The sequence below is a fragment of the Myotis myotis genome, unplaced genomic scaffold (assembly GCF_014108235.1).
Source record: "Myotis myotis isolate mMyoMyo1 unplaced genomic scaffold, mMyoMyo1.p scaffold_m19_p_2, whole genome shotgun sequence".
Taxonomy (NCBI): domain Eukaryota; kingdom Metazoa; phylum Chordata; class Mammalia; order Chiroptera; family Vespertilionidae; genus Myotis; species Myotis myotis.
In genome coordinates this window covers 137,867,838-137,891,875 of record NW_023416324.1, presented here as the reverse complement: position 1 = coordinate 137,891,875, position 24,038 = coordinate 137,867,838, and the positions used below count along the sequence as shown (strand labels likewise).

The 24,038-nt window shown below is 40.1% G+C and overlaps 1 protein-coding gene across 3 annotated transcripts in view; it reads left to right on the top strand.

Annotated features, from left to right (window-relative positions):
* COL8A1 (collagen type VIII alpha 1 chain) overlaps positions 1–20,913 on the top strand; it is a 163,992-nt gene extending 143,079 nt beyond the window's left edge. For 2 of the 3 annotated variants that reach the window (XM_036350628.1, XM_036350629.1), the window contains 2 exons: positions 10,724–11,048; positions 16,333–20,913. In XM_036350628.1, the coding sequence (XP_036206521.1) occupies positions 10,727–11,048; positions 16,333–18,242 (2,232 nt within the window). In that variant the 5' untranslated portion in view covers positions 10,724–10,726 and the 3' untranslated portion in view covers positions 18,243–20,913. The remainder of the gene's footprint in view (positions 1–10,723; positions 11,049–16,332) is intronic. The other variant, XM_036350630.1, reaches the window with a different exon arrangement.
* The last annotated feature ends 3,125 nt before the right edge of the window (positions 20,914–24,038 follow it).

The following is a 24,038-nucleotide window of genomic DNA, read 5'->3' as shown; positions in this document are numbered from 1 at the left end:
ATAATGGCACCAGTTTACACTTCCACGTTCTTAATAGTAAGAAACACCACTAACTCACTTGAATTTCACCTGGTCTCTCAACCTTTCTTGACTGTGATACTGAACAATAATTAACCATCAGAACAGCGGTTCTCAACCTGTGGGTTGAGGGTCACCACAACATGAGGAACTGTATTAAAGGGTTGTGGCATTAGGAAGGTTGAGAACCACTGATCTAGAAGGTACACAGAATTACAGACAAGGAGAAAAGGCAAGCGCTTCTCACATGACACTCTTCCTCAGGAAAAGATGGAGTTTATAAGCAAGTCATCTCCTTCTTTTCCCTCTTTCCCACACCTAGAGACAGCCCTGAATCCCAACTCCTTTTGCCTAACTTGATTTAAACTTTGTAGTCTCTACGACCTTAGATATTTTGGGAATGAGCATAATTCTATCACTTAATTTTATTCTATTCATTTATGTTATTTACAAAGGGCTGCTTCAGTAACCACCAAGTTTTAACTAAGCAATTGACAAAGACATTGCTGAGTCCTCTTTGGTTGAAATTCACTTGCAATCCCATTGGTCTCAACAAGAGTATAGATTGAAATAAAAGTGCTTGTGGTGAAAAATGTGCCATGAAATTTATTTTTTACATAACGCACTATAGTTTTGACATATATCTTATTATTGTTGGCTCTAAATAAATATTTTTTCAATATCCAGTTCAATGGATTACATTAGATGAAATTTCCTCATATCTGTCTCTTTATTGCAAAGATCTGGAAACATCCTTGTTTTATATTGCGTTGCTTACACAATTGTACTTGTGCATAGAGGTGAAAGATGCTCATGTGAATGACAGAGAGTTCTCCAGTCCTTCTCAGATCATACCAGGAAGGAATTTACCTTGCTACACATCTCCAGGCCTATGGAGTAGTGGGCTCTCTTTAGTTTTGTTGATGGTTGCTTTTGCTGTGCAGAAGTTTTTTGTTTTGATGTAGTCCCATTGTTTATTTTCTCCCTCGTTTCCTCTGCCTTAGAAGACATATCTGTAAATATATAGCTACAAGTGATGTCTGAGATTTTGCTGCATGTGGCTTCTTCTAGGATTTTTATCACAACTTATATTTAAGTTTTGTATCCATTTTGAGTTTATTCTTGTTGTGAATGGTGTAAGTTGGTTGTCTAATTTCATTTTTTTTTTTTTGCATGTCTGTCAAATTTTCCCAACACCATTTACTGAAGAGACTCTCTTGACTCCATTGTATGCTCTTGCCTCCTTTATCAAATATTAATTGAGGATAGTGGCTTGGGGAGATTTCTGGGTTCTCTGTTCTGTTCCATTGACCTATATGCCTGTTCTTGTGCCAGTATCAGGCTGTTTTGATTACAGTGGCTTTATAGTATAACTTGAAATCTGGTATTGTGATTTCTCCAACTTTGTTTTTCTTTCTCAAGATTGTTGCAGCTATTCAGGGTCTTTTTTGATTCCCTATATATATTTGGAGCATTTGTTCTAGCTCTGTGATATATGCCATTGGTATTTTAATAGAGGTTGCATTAAATCTGTAGATTGCCTTGGGTAGTATGGACAATTTAATGATGGTTATGCTATCAATCCATGAACACGGTATATGCTTCCACTTGCTTATATCTTCTTCTATCTCTTTTTTCAACATCCTGTAGTTTTCTGTGTACAGGTCTTTTCCCTCCTTGGTTAAGTTTATTCCTAAGTATCTTAAATTTTTTTGTTGCAGTGGTAAATGAGATTGTTTGTTTAGTTTTTCTTTCTGAGAATTCATTATTGGTATATAGAAACACCATCAATTTTTGGGTTTCGATTTTGTATCTTGCTACATTGCCAAATTCATTTATTAAATCTAGTAGTTTTTTGGTGGTATATTTCAGGTTTCCTATGTACAGTACCATGTCATCTATGAATAATGAGAGTTTTATTTCCTTAGGGAGGACTTTATTCTTGGGAATAATTATCATCATCTACTATACTATAGAGCTGCCTCTAGACATTTGGTCTTCAGTTTTCTTAACAGAATGAACATTATAGCTCCTGAAACATGAATATGTCACACCTATTCACTGCCCACTTCCCTTTCCCAAGGTGCATCCTTTGTATTTATTTGTCATTCCTCTGACAGGAAGCATATATCAATATTTGCTGAATGACTTAACTCTGGGAGAAGTTTTGAGCCTACACATTTTAGGAAGTTTTTTATCATCTGTAGATGTTTTTTTTTTTTAATTTTCTGAATAAGCTTCAATTTTTATTCAATTTTTAGTATGGTTTAAAAATTATGAATCACTTTTTTATCCTTAAACTTTTTTTTTCTTATTTAGTTCTTCCTTTGGTTTCTGGTAAAGAAAAGTGAAATATTGAAAAATAACTGAAAGTATGCGATTGATCTAACTTTATAATATCCAAAAGGCTTTAACATGTCCATTTATGAAATCATTTCTCAGTGAAGCATGGACATGTTATTTATGTTCACAGCTACTACAAAATTTCAGAACTAGCCAATGTTTCTGATGCGCAAATGAGGGAACTAATGCCCAGTTATGGTGGATGACTTGATTAGATCAGAACTAGAATTGCGGTGCTTTTCACTCGGAGAACAATGATGTTTTATGTTGTGGAAATAAATAAATAAATAAATACATACATACATACATACACAAATACAGAATTCCACTTTAGAGCTTTCTCTTTTAGGGGTTCTCCCAAGGGTTTTATAAATTATTTAGAAGCTGACCTGATTTCAGTTAGAGAATCAAAGAGAGTTAATTGCAGACTTCAAATATGTGAGCTATTATTTTAAGATAAGATTTTCCAGATATTTCCCACCTCCTCTGAGAATGGAAAAGAAGAAATGAGCTTAAAGTTCAGCAAAAAAGACTGAGATTAGATATTAATTAATGTAGGTCTGTGAAATCCTGCAATTGGTTACTGGGGAATGTTGTCAAATCGCCTCCTCAGGAGAACTTTGGGAATGTGTGGGTGGCCCATTTCTAGAGCTAGGAGCGCAGTTTAATTTATATCTCATGAAGTCATGCTCTGCCTATAGCTAGCAGGTGGGGTAGTTGTCTACTCTTAATTATAGCAAAATTCAAGACTCATGAGTGAAGCATGCAGTTTAAGTTCTATTTCATATTTATGTCAGTCCTGATAAGTGTAAGTGTGAAGATTGACTAAAATTACTGAATGCTTATTGGATGGTCTTGCCCATGGCCTTCATTGGATTGATTGACCAACATCTGAAAGGTTTATTTCTTTGGATTCCATCTCAACATACTCACCTTGCCAGCAGCTTTCTGATTTCATGAATACCTTCCAAGTTGTATTCCTGGTCTACAAAGCAAAAAATAAGGGGTCCATCCTAGGTAAAAGAGAAATTCTTTATTTCAACTAACAAGATAGGCTTAATATTTGGAGGACAAAATGAATAAAAGTGACAATATAGTTAGATAAATCTGTATCTTGCAAAACAAAGTAGAAAGAGTTGTTAGCTCATATATTGGGTGACAACTCCTAAAAGTCATCAAATAAGAATTTTAAATTTCTAACTTAACATGTAAGTCTTGAATTTCAGTAAAATAATCAATTATATAAATACAGGATGGAGAGATATCATTTGAAAGAGTTTAATGTGTAAAAAGAGGCTTAATAAGAAATAATTATATAACTTATTTGAAGTACATTCATTGTCTGGAATAAAGCTAGTCCTTAAAAACTTAGCTAATATCATTATAACTTTGATACTCACTGCCTCTTCTCCCCTAGTCTCCTGCTCATTCTGCTTTTCTCATACACAACATTAATTCTGCCCAATGTCAAACTGGAACAGCATTGATCATTCTTCTGCATACCCCCAAAAAATCTCTTCCCACGAACAGAATCATTTTTTTATTTCAGAAAGATTGGGGTTTCTTTATCTCTGAGATTAGGGAGGGAATTTACAATAAAGAGTCTATAATAAACATAAAAGGCCCACCAGAATGAATTTTCCTTTTCTGACTGCTCCTCTACTGGAAATTTTTTCTCTGACTCTTCCCTATTTAGCATTCATCTCTGCTCACAACTGATCTCTTCCAGAAGCTCCCAGAAGGCCAAATTTCTCTGCCCTCTATTATTTAGAGTTACTTCTATCTTCCTTTAAAACCAAAGAGCTACCCATCCAAGCACAGCTCAGTGTCTACAGTAAAATGGATTTCAAAGGCACAGCATCTCAACAAATATTAATTGCTCACTTCCTTCCCATCTCCTGCATTGTTTTCCTGCATTTCATTCGACCCATGGTATATTTAGGCTTTTGTCCACTTTTTGTGTTCCCATCAAAGCCTAATTCTCAAAATGTTAAAAACACAATTCTCACCCATAAGTGAGCACATCAAAGTTTTATTTAACATATGAAAAAGTTTATTTCAAATAACATATTAAAAACCTGGGATAAAAAAAGAATACTGAGATAATGCTAAGTTGGATAAACTATTAATATTGTAAAGGGCAATAAAACCATAACCTAAGGGGGTTAACATAGTTTCCCAAGTAGTTAATATCTGTAATACTAAGCAATTATGCAGCAAAGTTACACATCATCAGTCAAAGCACCTTAAGGTGAGCTTATTTGACAATAAAGGACATGTGACCGTCCATCTTTTGCCTGAGCCAATTTTAGGATACATATTGTAATGCCCCCTTGTTAACCCCCAACTAAATGTAAGCTACATGTGCTCTGCCATCTATGAATCAAAAAAGGTAGGTCTCTCCTACAAGCTGCTCAGATAATAAAAATAGCAACAAAATTTACACCAGGTAATAGGTTGCCTTATGAATGTTTCCATCAATATTAATATTCAAAAGGAAATATTTGGACTATCTGTCAGCATCTGTTGTAGGCAGGATTCTAAGTGGGTAGTGAGGCTGAATTAGATGTTTTTTAAAGCCCCTATCAACACTAAGAGTTTTGACTGTGTGGATCCATTAACAAATATTGAGGAAGTCAAGAGAATACCACACATTTTATGTCTCCAGAAGCTTAATCATGTTGCAGTCTAAATGGACAAGAACAATAGAAAAAAAAAACATAAGGTTGATTGGAAATATAGTTAACTAGTTGTTAAATTTCCAATAAGACTAGGAGAATAATGATGGTCGAGAAGGTAGGGAAGATTTTGCAGAAGAGGTAGGAATTAATTGGTCTAGATCAGTGGTCGGCAAACTCATTAGTCAACAGAGCCAAATATCAACAGTACAACGATTGAAATTTCTTTTGAGAGCCAAATTTTTTAAACTTAAACTATATAGGTAGGTACATTTTTATTAACTTAATTAGGGTACTCCTAAGGCTTAGGAAGAGCCACACTGAAGGGATCAAAGAGCCGCATGTGGCTCGCGAACCGCAGTTTGCCAACCACGGGTCTAAATAAATAGTACATACAATTAGGCTGAGTTGTGTCCTCCAAAGTCATGTGTTGAAGTCCTCACTCCCAGTATGTCAGAATGTGACTGTGTTTGGAGACAGTCTTTAAAGAGGTAATTAAGTTAAAATGAATTCACCAGGGTGGGCCCTAATCTTATATGTCTGATGTTCTTATAAGAAGAGGAGATGAAAACACAGACTTACAGAGGGAAGACCATGTGAGGAGGCTGGGAGAAGGTAGCTATCTACAAACCAAGGAGGTCTCAAAAGAAACATACCCTGCCAGCACCTTAATCTCAGATTCCAGACCCCAGAATTGTATGATAATAAATTTCTGTTGTTTAAGCCACCCAATCTGAAGTCATTTGTTATGGCAGCCTAGCAAACTAAACAGTAGGACTGAAATGTGGAGAGAGAAGAAGAATCCCTTGGGGGGGAAAAAAAAAGAACATATAAATAAAGAGGTCAAAATGAGGATAGATATATTGAGGAATACAGTTTTGAAACAGGGGTTTCTATTAGTGAAATGTACCTACAACTCCCATTCTAATAAATAGGGCTTTTTTTCAGTATTGTGTCTTAAGAGAGATAAAACCTTTTGACCTTCAGATCTTTATTCAAAATGTACTTCCTCAGAGATGTTTTCCCCTTTCCAAAACGGTGTCTTCTACCCTAAGTCATTCTCAAGCCCTTTATCCTGCTTTGTTTTCTTCATATCACTCAATATGAAATGAAAAACTTTTCATATTGGTTATTGCCTGTCTCCCCAGTGGAATGAAAGTTCAATAGGCTCAGAAATCTCATCTCTCGAATTTACCACTCTACCTTCAGAACCCAGAACAGTTCCTAAATTTAAATATCTATATACATAAACATGTAAATATAAATATCTATATAAATAAAAGTAAAAATATAAATATCGAATGAATGAATTGTCCTAAGAAATGCCATCAGGAGAGAATTTTCTTTGAGAGGCATGGAAAAGCCAAGAAGATACTTCTGGTGAGTGGAGGAGTCGGATTCTCCTGACTTTCCCTTGCCTCAGGTGTTGTGAATCTGAGGCCTTGAGAAACTCCAAACCCTGTTCAAGGGGGCAAGGAGTGGGCACAGGGGAAGACTACCAGCAGCAGAAGGGAGAGGCTTGAGCACACCACCTACAGCATGGATACGCGTGCACATACATGCACTTACACAGGCACGCTGTGTCAGCCCCATGTGGAAGGGAAAGTTGGATTCAGGGCAAAGTCTGAAAGTTTAAATACTTAAGCATTCTTTTGGACAGCAAGCTAAAATTTCATGAGGATAAATGTACAAATAAAATGTTGAGGAGCGTCTAAAATAATATATATCACATTATTCTGTTACAAACATTATAGGTCACATGAGGAAACTGAAACGCTCTGCAGCCCTGCCCAAATATAGGAAACCATTTAGGACTGTTCAAGATTATTAGGATTGGCCACTCTGACACCAGAATGAATTATTGTCTTGGTTCCACTAATTTTTTTTTTTGCCATTTTTAATATGTGCATTTTAATGGCCATTGTTTTTTATTCATGTCAGGTTTATCATTATTGCAGTTAACCTCACATTTACTTTGGCTGGTATCCTCCTTTGAAAAATCTTTGACATTTCAGTTGGTTTTGATTTGTCTTTTTGGTCACACTCCATTAAAAATAAATTTGAATAGTGCTTTTCAGCTCACAAAGAACTCATGTTATCATTTGTGCCCTTGAACAGCTCTGTGGGAGAGGCAGAGATTAGAATTTCTAATTTATAGGTAAGGCCACTGAGGCTGAAGACAATGGACTTGCCCAAGGTCATAGACATGGGGAATCACAGACTCAACTCCAGGTCTTTTGGCTTCTCTGATGCTTTTCCTAAGTGACATGACACCCATTAAGAAGCCAGCTTGGCTGGCCAAAAGCCAGTGTCCACACACATTATATATGTTTATGCATATTCACACATATACATTATCAAATAGAAATTTATAAAATTTAAGATAGAACTCCAAATAGTGTTGTGTTCTGCATCCTCAGAAAAAGGAAAGAGAGCAAAGAAAACCCACTCCCCCTGTTCCTTTCCCGCAGAATTGAGTCTCCTTCTTGCCGCCAGGTGTTTTTATAATGTTACATGAATCTGATGTTCTTCTCAGTGATTCGGGGAGAACCACCACACCACTTTGACCACCAAAAATATCCTCGGGGACAAAAGAGAAATTAGTAAGGATAAGTCAAGCGGTAAATTTTAACTAGGGCTCCTACATAAATATTCAAGTTAAAACTGAACAAAGTTTACTTAAATAAAAAGTCAGAGCAATGTTTCAGATGGCAGACCAAAGGAGGTGGTTTTGAAGAGAGAAAGGCCAAGCCTGCAAGAGGAAATAATTGTGGTAAAGCAGGATCCCACTGGCCTTTGGTATTCAACTGGGGTTCTTCCAGGCATTTGCCTTCTTCCGGTTTTTCAGTGTTTCATTAGATTGTCCTGGTTTAAAGATTGTTGAGTATAATCCAACACATCCACTGAATTGATGGAAGGATAAGGGCCAAGCATGCTAGCTTATTAAATACTGCACCACAAGTTTGAGGTTTAATAATTAAATTAATTCATCCCCAAAGGTAGAATTAAGTCCCAGCATATACATTACCAAGAATTACCACGTATTTCTGGTATGGATTAATACCTTCACCTCTCCAGTGACTGCCTCAGACACTGAATGTTAGAGCCAGATGAGATTTTACAAAACAATTGAGTCTTGTTTTCAACAAATGAAAAAGTTGAAAGGATTTTGTTCAGAGACACCAAACTAAGATGAGAACGTCTGAAGTTCCGGTCTTCTGAGTGGAAAAAAAAGTAAGGAATAGTGTGGTGTGTGTGGTATGCTGTAATTTGTGTCTTAAAGGGGTATATATTATATGTGCATATTCATAAAATATATCTGGAAAAATGTGAAGAAAAATGGGGAAAGTTGTTGATTCAAAGGGAAGGGATTTTAGATTCTAAAGAACAGAAGTGGAAGGGAAATTCACTTTTTTTCTGGATATTCTTTGCTACTCATTAATAGTTTACACATCTGTTATTCCTACTATAAGTTCCTTGAGGGCAGGGCCCACTGACCATATTATATTCCTCTTTGTAATCCCTAGGTGGGTCTAACACTGTTTCTGGTAGGTACTCAATAAATTATTGCTAATACATACAAGCAAGTGTTCTTTTTTCACCTGAAATAAATGTGACTATTATTCATTATAAATCAGAAATACTTTTGTAGCTTTATCCAAATGGTTTATGACAATTAATCATTCTTAGAAGGACAGGAAATAACAACCTTCTATCTTCTCCCATTTTATCAGTACATAAACTTTTTAGAGAACACTTGAAATAAACAGTTCTTGAGACTATTATAACTTATGAAATGGAGAAAGTTTTATAAATCATTTTGCTGACAGATATTTTTTCATTTTTTTTACCCCTAGTTAGTATATTTACAAAACCTGTAAAGCAGTAAATTTTGTGGTAGGGATTCTTTAAATATTTTCTTAGGTGCTTTTTATTAAACAATTCTTCTGTAGCCTGTTCATACTCTTGGCATTACTTTTGAATAGGATATTGCAAAGTCAACGCACATTTTCTAAAAAGTGGAAAACTATGCTCCAGAGTTAAGTAAGGCAGCAGAAAAGAAAACAAACTCTCAGGAGAATGGAAATTAAATTATTTATAGACAGAAGTTTATTTAATTGTTTTCCAGAAGATACATTAAAAATATCTCTCTGTCTCTCTGTCTCTCTATCTTTCTCTCTCTCTCTCTCTCTCTCTCTCACACACACACACACACACACACACACACACACACACACACACACACCTCTCCAGCATTATGATGGCTCCACTTAGGATTCAGATTTTAATTAAATCCCTTAATAAGGAGTGAGAGCAAAGTATCTGGTGTTAGCATTGGGGCTGAATAACTGGACAGACTTCAATGTGTACCACACTTGCCCTCTAGTGGGTATTTGGGAACACTGCAGTTCCCTGGACTGTTGGATCTTCAGCCCTAGGCATTTCAAGAGAGCTTTTCAAGCTCATTTTTATAAATAAATACGTAAGCCCCATTTATATTTATTCTGTCAACTGTTAATTAGCAAAGGGTGTTACTAAAGAGATTAGAAACAGTTTATTCTTATGAGTACTTAAACATCTCTATCTTATTTATACAACTAATTTGCTTTGTAAACTCCTTTCTTTCATAATAGTACAAAGATAAATTCTAATGGACTTCAAATCCAATTAGCCAAATTCTACATGAATGACTTCACAGCATTTAAATAGAAGAAAGAAGAAATAACATCCCTGTATGCGCATAATTATGATAGTGATTTTTGTAATGACATTTTCGGACTATCACATGAAGAACTTACTTTACAATTCAGACTTCTGCAGTTTTTGTTGTTGTTTGCTCTTTAACATTTATAGCTATTTGTGACCACACCGAAGCAGCCAAAAGAATCTCAGCCTCTGGCATTAGCCTATAAATTATCAACTGTTTCCATTCAGAATATAATTTTGGCACTTACTAACAAAGCCTGACTTGCCGCCAAGTTCACCTCCTTTTGGAAAATTCACTCTATCTGTAAGGATTAAATTTAGTGTGACTGTGTGACACCCAAAAGAATCATGTTTTAAAGAAGGTAGACCTTTGTTTCTCTCTTTAATAAACAAATTCCAAATTTAGGGATCAATATGATGCCTCCAAGTTCAACCAGGGCTGAGGTTTCTTCTACCATGGTGCTCCTCAGTGCACATCTTTCACCTCACGGTCCAAGGTGTCTGATCTGTTTCCAGGCATTTTAGCCAGCAGGAAGGATGAAGAGGAAGAACATGCCCACTCATCTTTAGGATACTTCTTAGGAGCTGCCCCTATTACAACTACATCCAATTGGCCAGAACTTTGTCAGATGGCCACAACCTGGCTGAAAGGTATTTGTTCTAGGCTGCTCTGTTCCAGCTGAAAATCAGGGGTAACAATACTATGGAAGAAGGCAGAACTGATATTCAGGGGCAATGCGCAGTCTCTCCTACAATCGATTGTCCTACAAACTGCCTTCACTTGACAGATTCTACTCTTTTCTGTTTTTCATTTTTCTTTTTTGTCTATTAAAAGCTAAACTTTGTCCATTAGTCTTCTGCTCATGAAGTTCTGATAATAAAGACTGTTTTCTTGTGTGTTTTTCTTTTTTTCTCTATAATCCAATGACTTGGCCTGCAGGTTTCAACATGTCAGTGCCTTCCTTCCTTCCCCACAGGTAATGGCTGTGCCACCTGCCCCTCGGCAGCTGCTGGGAGTGCTGCTTACCATTTCCCTGGGCTCCATCAGGCTCACTCAGGCCGGTGCCTACTATGGGATCAAGCCACTGCCTCAAATTCCTCAGATCCAACCGCAAATTCCACAATACCAGCCCCTGGGCCAGCAAGTACCTCACATGCCTTTGAGCAAAGATGGCCTTACCATGGGCAAGGAGCTTCCCCATATGCAGTATGGTAAAGAGTATCCACATCTACCCCAATATATGAAGGAAATGCAGCCGATGCCAAGGATGGGCAAGGAAGCAGCTCCCAAGAAAGGCAAAGGTAACAACAAATCCTGGGCTGTTATAGAAGGGCAGCCTTCCAAAACTCTAAACTATGAGTTTGGCTGGGGTGGGGGCAGGGGAGCTAAATTTTAGAAATTTTTATTTTAGAAGATATTATTAACATTCACTAAATGGGGGTATTCTGAACTCTATCCTCAAAGAGTTCAAGTCTTGAAGATACAGACAAAATTACCATTTTATGTTGTGCTTTCTTTTAACAGCATCAAATGACAGAAAACATACTTAATAACAAATAGTTTATTCTTCATTCAGTACATATTTATTCAAGCATTTGGCAATTACTTAACAATCATCTATTTTTGTGCCACGCACTGGACTATATGCTGGGGGACCACCAGCATTCTGAATTAGGAGAGCAGTGCTGTATGGACCTGTTAAAAAAAAAAAAAATCACATGAAAGCATTTTGTGAACTAGGTGCTAGATAAATGCAAGTGCTTCTAAAACTGCTCTAATTAAGTTACCACACATGTCAATCAATCAACAGGAGAATAAGGAGTATAGATTGTACCGAGAGATGATACCTGAAAATCTCTCCTATTACTTTCTAGGCATGCTTATTCAACACCTATAAACTGCCTATCACTTTCACATAAATTCAACCGGTTTATCAGGAGTTCTAGGAAACCTAGCATTTGTAGGGAAGGAATTGCATCAGAGTAGCAACTCCCTTTAAGGAAGTGGAGGCCGTCTCGCCGGTCCATGCAGAAGCAGAAGCTTTACTTCTGGGAACTACTGGATTTGGCACTAAGAGGCCTGGATGCCCAGAGGCCAGATATGAGGGAGCCCTAGTCATTTAACCTCTCTGAAACTACTTTTCTTCATCTGCAAAGTAAGATTATTAAGAGAATCAATAAAATAAGGTAAATAAAAGTGCTAAGTTAATGCTAAAGCACCGTAAGAACTTTGAGTTGCCAGAGCTGGTCACACAACAAACCCTAAGTAAGAGCAGGGTAAGCTCCAGGCGCTGTGCTAGACACCAGGGATTCCTGATCAATAAGACGGATCCTGCCTCACATGTTCCCTTGATGTAGTAGCTACATACTGCTTAGAAATAACAGGCCAAAACTGTTCTTTCAGAGATTATTCCTATAGTTAGTTAGAAATAACATGACTTAATAGTACTCTGATAATACCTACTAGCGTAATGGAGGCAGTGTTCCCAATTTTCTTCTTCAGGAGCTGATATTCTGCTGCGGAGATGATCTCGGCCATTTGTTTTCCTCCCTTTCTTGAATGGCCTGCCTGGCTTTTGGCACTTCCTGCACTTACTCAGATGGGAACCAGATTTCAGTCAGGGAATCTGGAAAGAATGGGAGTTCTGTGGTTCTATTTTGTTCCCTGACAGTAGCTCAGTGAAAAATACAATGATCAAAACTAAGATGCAACTACTGGTTGAAACAAGACTTTGGGACCATAAATTTCACTTCTTTATGTTGTCCATTAATCCCAGGAGCATGGGGGAATCCAGAGTTATGTTTCTCTGCAAGTCATAGCATAATCATTTATACTAACGTATGCTTTATATTTCGATAGCACCTTTCACATCCACTACCTAATCTTGTGTGAGGGTGTTATTACCCTCACTGTGCAGATGGTGTAAGTGACCCAATGAAGATCTCATTTCAAGACCAGGAAGAAAAGCTGAACTTCCTGCTCTTAACCCCAGCTCCATTCTTTATGCTTGGTATCCTAAAATCATAAAGTTGCCTCGACCTTCGCAGCAGGGTTCAGGATCTGAAGGAGGGGCCAATGCACAAATGAAAATACTATACAAGAAATAGGAATTTAGAAGGCATTGGGGGCCAGGTGGAGCCTCTTTCTTGAAGAGACACACCAACTTCTGGGTCCCGTTTGCTTTTTTTTTTTTTTTTTAATATATTTTTTATTGATTAAGATATTACGTATGTGTCCTTGTCCCCACGTTACCCTCTACCCCCCCCCCTCATGCCCTCACACCCCCCCCCCCCCCGCCCCGTTGTCCATGTCCATTGGTTAGGCCTATATGCCTGCATGTAAGTCCTTTGGTTGATCTTTCCCCCTTACCCCCACCCTCCCCTACACTCCCTCCAAAGCCCGACAGTCCAATCAATGCCTCTCCTTCTCTGGATCAGTCCTTGTTCATCAGTTTACGTTGTTCATTATATTCCACAAATGAGTGAGATCATGTGGTATTTATCCGCTCTCCAGTTCCATCCATGCTGTGGCAAATGGTAAGAGTTCCTTTTTCTTCTTCCTCTTCTTAAAGAATACCTTTCAGCATTTCATATAATGCTGGTTTGGTGGTGATGAACTCCTTTAGCTTTTTCTTATCCGTGAAGCTCTTTCTCTGACCTTCTATTCTGAATGATAGCTTTGCTGGATAAAGTAATCTTGGTTGCAGGTTCATGCTATTCATCACTTTGAACATTTCTTGCCACTCTCTTCTGGCCTGCATGGTTTCTGTTGAGAAATCAGCTGACAGTCGTATGGGTACTCCCTTGTAGGTAACTGACTGTCTTTCTCTTGCTGCTTTTAAGATTCTCTCTTTGTCTTTTGCTCTTGGCATTTTAATTATGATGTGTCTTGGTGTGGTCCTCTTTGGATTCCTTTTGTTTGGGGTTCTCTGCGCTTCCTGGACTTGTAAGTCTATTTCTTTCACCAGGTAGGGGAAGTTTTCTGTCATTATTTCTTCAAATAGGTTTTCAATATCTTGCCCTCTCTCTTCTTCTGGTACCCCTATAATTCTGATGTTGGTACGCTTGAAGTTGTCCCAGAGGCTCCTTACACTATCTTCATATTTTTGGAATCTCTTTTCTTTTTTCTTTTTCGGTTGGGTATTTTTTGTTTCTTTGTATTTCAAATCTTTGACTTGATTCTTGGGATCCTCTTGTCTGCTGTTGGATCTCTGTATATTATTCTTTATTTCAGTCAGTGTATGCTTAATTTCTAGTTGGTCCTTTTTCATGTCCTCCAGGGTCTCACTATACTTATTGAGGGACTCATTAAATTTATCGGCGGTTTCCATAAAGTTCTTGAAAAACCTTATAAACGTGGCCTTGAACTCTATATCCAGTCATTTGCTTTCCTCCATTTCTGCCATTTGTGACCTGTTTCTTTGTCTCCGCATTTTGGCTGCTTCCCTGTGTTGATAGAGTGGCTTTGTGTGCTAGGTGTCCTGTAGGGCCCAGTGGCTCAGCCTCCCCAGTTACCTGAGGTAGCTATGCCTTGGTTGTTGTAGGATCACTGGGAGGAATTGACCTCCAGGCCAACTGGCAGTGAGAATCAGCTGTGTCTGCAGTGGGAGAACTTCTGTGCTGGAGACACCCTTCTGGGGCAAGACTTGCTTCAGTGGGGCTTTGGTGCTCACTGAGACTGCACCCTGAGTGTGTCCCTTATGGATCTGAGGAGTTGTGATCTGGATGGTCCCCCTCTGACCACTGGGTACAGTGGCTCTTGGATCTAAGGAGGTGCTAATTTAGCCTCTGCCTGAGGTTACACAGCAGGAACTACGAAGAGAACTGCAGATTCCCCTTCCTTTTTTTGGCCCTGATGAGGCTCAGCTGTGAAGCAATGCAAGCTGCTGTGGGGCCTTGGGCCTTCTCTTGGAAATTCTGGGTCTGTCTGGCCAGGCTGCAGTTAGGTATTTACAGGTTACAAAGGGCCGGGGCATTCATATGCAAAAGCCTCTGCCACAGCCTGGGTGGGGCGGGGGCTCAAGGAATCAAAGGGCGGAGCAAGCAGCTATGGCGGAGCCTCAGCCCTGCCCTAAGGAGTCTCGAGTCTCAGTGTCCCGGTAACGGCTGCAAGCAACTCTGAGGGAAAGCCGCCCTCAAGTTCGCCCACTGCCAAACAGTCCAGTTTCTCCCCGTATGAGTCCTGGGTCCCCAGAGACTTCCCGGAACCGGAGTTCAGAGCTGTCGGGAGCTTGTGACTCCCTCCGGATTCAAAAAGACAGCCGCGTCCTCAGGTGCCAGCCCTTTTCCGCGCGCACGAGCCCCCGTACCTCTGCACTTTATTTCCGCAGCTCCTCTGGCTCTCAGTGTGCTTTTCTTTCCTTCTGGTTGTAGAATTTACACTCAGCCATCCTTCCTGTAGTTCTGGATGATGTCCATTTTGTGTTTTTGACGTGTTTTTTCAATTGTTGTGGGAAGCAGCAATTTCCCGGTGTTTATCTATGCCGCCATCTTAGTTTCCTCCCGTTTGCTTTTTTATTCACTTGAATATACATTTGCCCTTTAGCAACGCATACAGGCAGATCAAAGGTAAAGTTAGGTAAACAGTATAAGGATTATCAATTTAGGAAATTACCTTGAGCCATTGAGCCCACAGCAGGGCAGTATTATGCTGATTTTCAGTCGTGCTGAATATCAAAGTCCATTGGTATTCCAATATTTTTTGTATTAATATGCTAACTACTGTTTGCTTTAGTCTCCCGCATAAAGTATTTTATTCCCTTCTCCTGTTTAAAAACCAAATTTGCAAGTGAGAAATAGCATATTAAAGAATGAATGTTTGAGGTTTAGGAAATCTGCAGTACATTGAAGAAATTAAGCAAATCTCTTTGACTCTAGAAGATAGGTGCGAAAGATGTTATTAAACCACAAACAAAATAAAATGGTTCAGTTCTTCTGAGTCCACATAATTGCTTTCATCATCCACATCATACCTTATTTTTGCACAAGAGAAAATATTTTTGCCATAAATGATTATGTAAAAAATATTAAGGACATGAAAAAATACAATATAGCAACAAGTAGTAGAAAAAATAAAAATGAAGAATGACTCCAGCATTGTTTAAAATATACACACACACACACAAATACCTAGAACACAAGATGGTAATATATATGTAAATGTCAAGTGATTATCAACTTTGATTTTTCTTTACCCTTTTGTGAATTTTCTAGATTATCTACAGTGAACACACCATAATATCTCCAAGTTTTATACTTGGAAAAATGTTCATTACTTTTTGGCTTTTTCACTTAACCAATGCTGACAAAAGTAGCTAAAGATATCAATTCTCAAAAATACTATCTCAAATATGTTGAATATATTATCATCTTGATTATCCTTTGAGTACGGATAACTTACAGACCTGGAAAATGAGTGCATTATTCTGTCTTTCAGTAAGTAATAGGCAAGTGTGCCAGAAGTAAATAATCATTGTCATGACTCCCTTAAAGTAAAGGATAATCAATATTTTCCTCTTCTCTCTCTCTCTCTCTCTCTCTCTCTCTCTCTCTCTCTCTCTCTCTCTCTCTCTCTTCTCTTTCCCAGTAGAAGCACCATTAGCCAGTTTACGAGGGGAACAAGGGCCTCGTGGAGAGCCAGGCCCAAGAGGACCACCTGGGCCCCCAGGTTTACCAGGTCATGGGATACCTGGAATCAAAGGAAAACCAGGGCCACAGGGCTATCCAGGAATTGGAAAGCCAGGTATGCCTGGAATGCCAGGAAAGCCAGGAGCCATGGGAATGCCAGGGGCAAAAGGTGAAATTGGACCCAAAGGGGAGATGGGACCCAAAGGGATCCCAGGACCACAAGGACCTCCAGGGCCTCACGGACTTCCTGGCATTGGCAAGCCAGGTGGACCTGGGTTACCAGGGCAACCAGGTCCAAAGGGTGAGAGAGGACTCAAAGGACCACCAGGCCCTCCAGGCCTTCAGGGTCCTAAAGGAGAGAAGGGCTTCGGGATGCCAGGTCTGCCAGGCCTGAAGGGTCCTCCGGGGATGAATGGCCCTCCTGGTCCTGTCGGGCTTCCAGGAGTGGGCAAACCAGGAGTGACAGGCTTCCCTGGGCCCCAGGGCCCCCTGGGAAAGCCAGGTCCTCCAGGTGAACCTGGGCCACAAGGCCCTATTGGGATACCAGGGGTTCAAGGACCTCCTGGGATGCCTGGAGTTGGAAAACCAGGCCAGGATGGGATCCCTGGCCAGCCAGGATTTCCAGGTGGCAAAGGGGAGCAAGGACTGCCAGGGCTGCCAGGACCCCCAGGCCTTCCAGGGATCGGGAAACCAGGCTTCCCAGGACCCAAAGGCGATAAGGGCATAGGGGGTATCCCCGGGGCTCTTGGACCAAGAGGGGAGAAAGGACCAATAGGTGCCCCTGGAATGGGGGGTCCCCCAGGAGAGCCAGGCCTGCCTGGAATCCCAGGTCCTATGGGCCCTCCAGGTGCTATTGGTTTTCCTGGACCCAAAGGAGAAGGTGGGGTTGTAGGGCCACAGGGGCCACCAGGTCCCAAGGGGGAGCCAGGGCTTCAAGGCTTCCCAGGGAAGCCAGGTTTCCTTGGTGAAGTGGGGCCCCCTGGCATAAGGGGTTTGCCAGGTCCCATAGGGCCCAAGGGGGAAGCTGGGCATAAAGGTTTGCCAGGGCTCCCTGGTGCTCCAGGTCTGCTTGGACCAAAGGGAGAACCAGGAATCCCAGGGGATCAGGGTTTACAGGGCCCCCCAGGCATCCCGGGTATTGCAGGCCCTAGTGGCCCCATTGGGCCACCTGGAATTCCAGGCCCCAAAGGGGAACCGGGCCTCCCAGGGCCCCCCGGGTTCCCTGGAGTAGGGAAGCCTGGAGTAGCAGGGCTTCATGGCCCCCCAGGAAAGCCCGGTGCCCTGGGTCCTCAAGGCCAGCCTGGCCTTCCGGGGCCCCCAGGCCCTCCAGGGCCCCCAGGCCCCCCAGCTGCGATGCCCCCTACACCACCACCCCAGGGAGAGTATCTGCCAGATATGGGGCTGGGAATCGATGGAGTGAAACCCCCCCATGCCTATGGGGCTAAGAAAGGCAAGAACGGAGGGCCAGCCTACGAGATGCCTGCATTTACCGCTGAGCTGACTGCACCTTTCCCACCCGTGGGGGCCCCAGTGAAGTTTGACAAACTGCTCTATAACGGCAGACAGAACTACAACCCGCAGACAGGCATCTTCACCTGCGAAGTCCCGGGCGTCTACTACTTTGCGTACCACGTTCACTGCAAGGGGGGCAACGTGTGGGTTGCTTTGTTCAAGAACAACGAGCCCATGATGTACACGTACGACGAGTACAAGAAGGGCTTCCTGGACCAGGCGTCGGGGAGCGCGGTGCTGCTGCTCAGGCCCGGAGACCGGGTGTTCCTCCAGATGCCCTCAGAACAGGCCGCGGGGCTGTACGCCGGGCAGTACGTCCACTCCTCCTTTTCAGGATATTTATTGTATCCCATGTAAAAAGGAAAAGAAGTAGAGAGAGATTTAATAGAAGAAAAGAACATGGAAATCCAAATGAAAACCGTAATTGCTTCAAAACATTTATATAGTTGGAAAGTTATATTTAAGTGAAATGTTGAACCATCATGTACAAATAAAAGCTAAGATGCATGTTTAATGCTCTGCACAGCATCTTGTAATGGAAAATGATGGGATAGATTTATGTACCAAGTACTGACACTTGTGTTGTACCCACTGGAATCATATTAGCTGTTATGTTATGTGCTTCCATGATAACCTGCTTATTCAGATCAGTCGAAATATTTCAGTGTGAAAGACCATAGCTAATGAAAGTCACTCATGTTGTTTACTTTTAAATATTTATAAGTATGGCTTAAAGAAAGGTCAATGATAACAATTACATACCGTATTTACTTGCATGATTTCCTCTGTATTTGTGCAGAGATTTTGCCAAGGAACGTGGGGGCGGAGTTCTGCATCCTTACCTGCCCTGGTGGGAGGGGGCGGGGCCATGATAGGGCTTTAGTTGCAAGGGCTCTTTGTCTCCTGTCAGAGGCTATGTCCTTTAGCCACAGGAGTCTTACTCAGAATTGTGTGTCTAGTGTCCCTAGAAGAACCAATCAGCCGTTGTGTTTACTCAGTGACCTCTGTGCCTAGCGCTGGGTGGGGCTTTAGACAGTGCCCCACAAGCAGCTAAGGACCACCTGGGAGACATGCGCAGTAGTTAACTCATTTATTCCTCAAGGGTTCCTTTTGGTATGGTTTTTTTTTCCCCTGCTTTTTTCTTTTTTTCTTCCCTGTGTGTAATTTCTACTATGGCCCAACGAATACAAACACCTGGAAGTCGTAAGAAAGAAAGAAAAAACCTTCTCCGCCCATAACTTCCCAGTTTTGTGGAACGCTTATTATCAATAGTTATTAATTGTGTTTACATATTTAACAAATCCCCTCTTTTCCTACACACACAAATGAAGGGGATATCAATATTTCTTAGGAGCTATTATGTTTCAAAGAAATTTCCCTGTGTAGTACACATGCAAATTGGTGTGCCATCTGAGATTCCAAAGTCAATTTCCAAAATCCAAGCCATCCTTTCTTTATTGGGGGGGGGGGGGGGGGGGGGGAGGAATGTAGCTTTTCTGAATTACATTGCTGAAAAAATAATTGCTTAAGTTCTAAAAGTAAATGTACTATTTCCTGATGTACGTACTAAAATTATAGGAAAAGAACTTTTTCTTTAGAAGCAATTTGTGGAAAAGCTTTAATGCCAAAGGGCAATGATAGCCCATGCTTTTCATGTCATCCCATACTCAGCACAAGGCAAGAGTTAATAAAGGTTTAAAGGGAGAAATAAATATTGTTCCAGGTTTTCACTTAGGTACATGCTAACTCCTTCCAGCATTCAAATCTGGTCTCAAAACACAGACAAAGCATTTCCACTCAGCAATGAGTCTACTGCTGTCACTAAGCCACTGGGGGAAATAATGTGAAGTTATAGTGGTGCTACCTTGTATCTTTTCCTCAAAATTAAGAATGAGGAGTTACAGGGATCATTACAGATGGGAAATGACACAAATAAATACGGTATAAACACACATGGAAATATGTCTATGTCAAATCTGAATTATTTTAACCATCAAGAAAATGCTCCTCAACCTAATATCTGTCTCTTCCCTTATATGGTACATGAGCACCATTTCTTCTCAATCTCTTTAAAAAAAGAAATGAGTTCATTACCACAGGGTTTCTTATCACTGCTACTTGTATGACAAAATTTTCCCATCAAAAAGATATCCCACCCAACCTGTATGTTCAAAGCAGGCAGCATTTATGTGGCCAAATATCCTTTGGGTTGGTCCTGAGGATGCTGGTTTGGGACTGAAGACTGTGGGGGTAATGTGGATTCATGGGGCTCCTTCTGCTGAACAGCTGCATTGGAATGGCTTGGAAGCAAGTCAGATCAGCTGGTTTGTAAAACTGTATTTATCTGTACATGTATGGGCTTTTTAGTTCCACCAAGAAAGAAAGAAAGTACCTATTTAGTTAAAACCAAATTTCACTTTTCAAAATACCTTCCAACTTATTTATTGGTTGTTACTCAATTGCCTGTGTGTGTGTGTGTGTGTGTGTATGTGTGTGTATTATCAGGCATATGCTTCTAACTTTTAGATGGTGCAGGAGCAAAAGCTATGCCAGATGCTGTATATTCTACAATGGTGCTAATCTCAGAGCAAACGAATTACTCCATTTAATTTAAAGAAGAGTTTTAAATAATTATCTATGTGTCTGCGTTTCTCTTTTGTGTGTTGCACACCATGTTAACACATTAGCGTAAAACCAAAAGAAACAACCAAGCACTCTAGAGTCTAGGGATAGCACTACAATCCCTATTTCATTCAAAATTAACTAGAACTTTTCCATGGAATAAAGGACCCAACTGGCGTTATTGTTATTTAAATACAGAGTTTTAAGCAGTATGACATCAAGGGGAAAGAACTTTGCAGTGGGTGACTGTTCTCAAATATTTTACAGAATACCATGAGCAGTGAACAGACTGGTAACTTTTTCGAGTTTCCATGATAGATTTGAGACTTGTCAACAGCAAATCATTTTTGTATTTAAATATTTGTACTGATTTTTTAAAAAGTCTTATTAAATATCTTTAAAAGTATGTTTCTCATTTTGTTCATATCACTCAGCTGACACTGTTTGAGCTTCATAATGTTTTTATCCTCCAATGTATTAATTAGCTGATGAAACAGAGACTTAAAACAATCATTGCTTAAATAGGACAATTATTTCTCATTGACATAACAGCTCTGAGCATAAGCAACCTAGGATTCAAGGTAGCGCCAGTCAGGGCCCCAGTTTTCTTCTACAGTATTCCCCCCTTATCCATAATTTTACTTTCTGTGTTTTCAGTTACCTGCGGTCAACTGTGGTCTGAAAATATTAAATGGAAAATTCCAGAAATAAACAATTCATGAGTTTTGAATTGCATGCCATTCTGAGTAGCGTGATGAAATCTCATGCCATTCTGTTCTGTCCCACCTAGGACGTGAATCATCCCTTTGTCCAGAGTATCCACACTATGTACCATACCATTTAGTAGCCATCTTGGCCATTAGATTAATTATCAGAGAGAAAGAGCCTACATTCACAAAACTTGTATTACAGTATATTACTGTAATTGTTCTATTTTATGAGTAGCAGTTGTTGTTAATCTCTTACTGTGCCTGTAAAATTAAACTTTATCATAGGTTTGTGTGAGTAGAAAAAAACATGGTATCTATAGGGTTCGGTACTATCTACAGTGTCAGGCATCCACTGGGGGTCTTGGATCACATCCCTGCAGAAAAGGGGGGACTACTGTATCTTGTTGTTCTTCCACTCCAAAGGTGTTGCCCTCATTTCCAAGGGCCAGGCTAACTAACCATCACAGCCACATTCCAGCCAGTGGGAAGGTGAAAAAATTAGGAAGTGAGAGCATGTTTCCTTAATGGACTCAACCCAGCAGTTGCTTAGATCGCTCCCTCCTATATCCCATTGCTTGAATTTAGTCACATTGTCACAAGTTGTGAAGGAGTGTGGGAAATTGAATATGAATTGAAAGTAACCACGTGCCCAGCTAGAAATCAGGGGTTCTATTAATGTAGAAGGAGGGAGAACAGATATTGGGAAAATTAGCTGCTGCATCTGTCACAACTATAATAATAAAAGCATAATATGCTAATTAGACCAGATAGCCGAACGACCTTCCGGATGGCCTTCCGGATGACCTTCCAGACGACCTTCCAGACGAAGTCGGGGCTGCAAGGGCCAAGCCCCTTGCATGAATTTTGTGCATCAGGCCTTTAGTCTGCCATAAAAGAAAATACTGTCACAGACCTCTCTTCTCCCACAATCTTCAAACAACCTATTCTTTTTCACATTGCTGCACCACAGCCAAATATTTTGAGGGGAGATGGTGGTGACTGGAACTAAGGAGCAGAAGCAGACCTGTTTCAAGATCCTAAGCATCTTAAGTATCACTGATAAAGAAAGAATTATTTGGTGATGGCTTGTCAAGCTCAGAATGCTCATAACTTACCATGTCCAGAATATTATAAAGGGATTCTTCAAATCATTCAACAGGCAAATATGTAGCTCCAATCTGTGGCTGGTTAACTCACTTGTTTAAATCATCAGTTTGGAAGCTCAAGACCACAGCGTCCATTTCCATATAGCCCAATGAGTTCTATTTCACTCTAGAGTCAATGACTCTTTTATAATATGGACCAGTCATCTTGGGTGTACACAAGTGTTGGTCACAGAAGTAAATCGAAGGATAGATATAGGAGACAGAGACAGGAAGAAATAAAAGGTTGGAATTTAGAATGCTGGACAAGACCCATCATTACAATGGGTCTACCGTAACCCATTATGTAAACACAAAGTAGCCCCTACTTCGTGCTTGACATTACTAAGGCCATGTGAGGGACACAAATGCAACAGAAAACAGGGTCTTTCTCCTTTAAAAGTGATATCTTCTGTTTGGAGGATATCAAGATGTTTGTTAAACAAGAAATTGATTTCCAGGTGGTGTGCAAACACATGCAGGGTGGTTTGATGCCAACTGATGCATATGTGCTTACAGAAATTCAGAAAGAGAAATACCATTCTGTATGGCTCCCTTCCTGGGAATGCTTCCCTCTGGCTTGTTTGCAGCATAATTCCTGCTCACCTCTCAGGACACAGGGCACTCCTCGCCCCTTCTGCTCAGATTTAGTCACGCTCTCCCCTGTGACACTACCCTGACTTGTACAGTCTTCTGTCCTATCCTCTTTCCTGCTTAGAAATAAACTGCCTTGCTCTCCTATTAGAGTGAAAGCTTCTTGAGAACAGGCACCTTGTTGTTTCACCTTGGCATCCACAGCCCATCACAGAGCACTGGTCCAATACCGGGTTTGAGGGAAGAATGAATCTCTGAAGGCTGCTGTGGGAGGCAGTGCCAAACTCAATGTGAGGTGTGACTGAATCCAGCTGTGGGATTCTTGGATTATACAGAAAATTATGTATCCCAAGATTATTTAGAAGTTCACTGTGGGATAAAACCTAGTCTCAGTTATTTGGAGATTATTTTAATTTTTAAAACAATTTCATTTGCAAGTCACTAACAATTTTATTTTTAATAAACTATTTTTGAATAGTTTTCTATTTATAAGAAAATTTCAAAAATATTACAAGTAGTTTCCACAAACCTGCACCAGTTTCCCCTATTATTAACATCTGCCATTCAGAATGCATCACATTTAGTCATCATTTCTCTTTAGGCTCCTCGTGGCTATAAAAGTTTCTCAGACTTTGATTGTTTCAAAGAACTTGACAGTTTTGAGGATCGCTGGTAATGTATTTCAAAAATTTCTATTAATTGAAATTTGTATGATGGTTATCTCATGATTAGACTGGGGTTATACTTTTTGTGTGGGGGAAAAAGATCACAGTGGTTGCCATTTTTTTATCACTTCATATAGAGGTTGTATATTATCATTATGTATATTATCAATCTTTATGTTGACTTTGACCATATGACTGAGATAGTGTCTCTCAGATTTCTGTAGAAGATGATTTTTAAAGAAATCATTTTTAACTTGATAGAATTTAGATGGCTGGTACATAGGGCATTCCAAGAGGAACAACTTCTCCTTTAAAGACAGAGGATGTGTGTGTGTCTGTGTGTGTGTCCTGGGGTGATGGTGGGTCAGGGAGGCTGAGATAAGGAAAATGGCCTAACTTGATCTATCTTCTGATCTATTC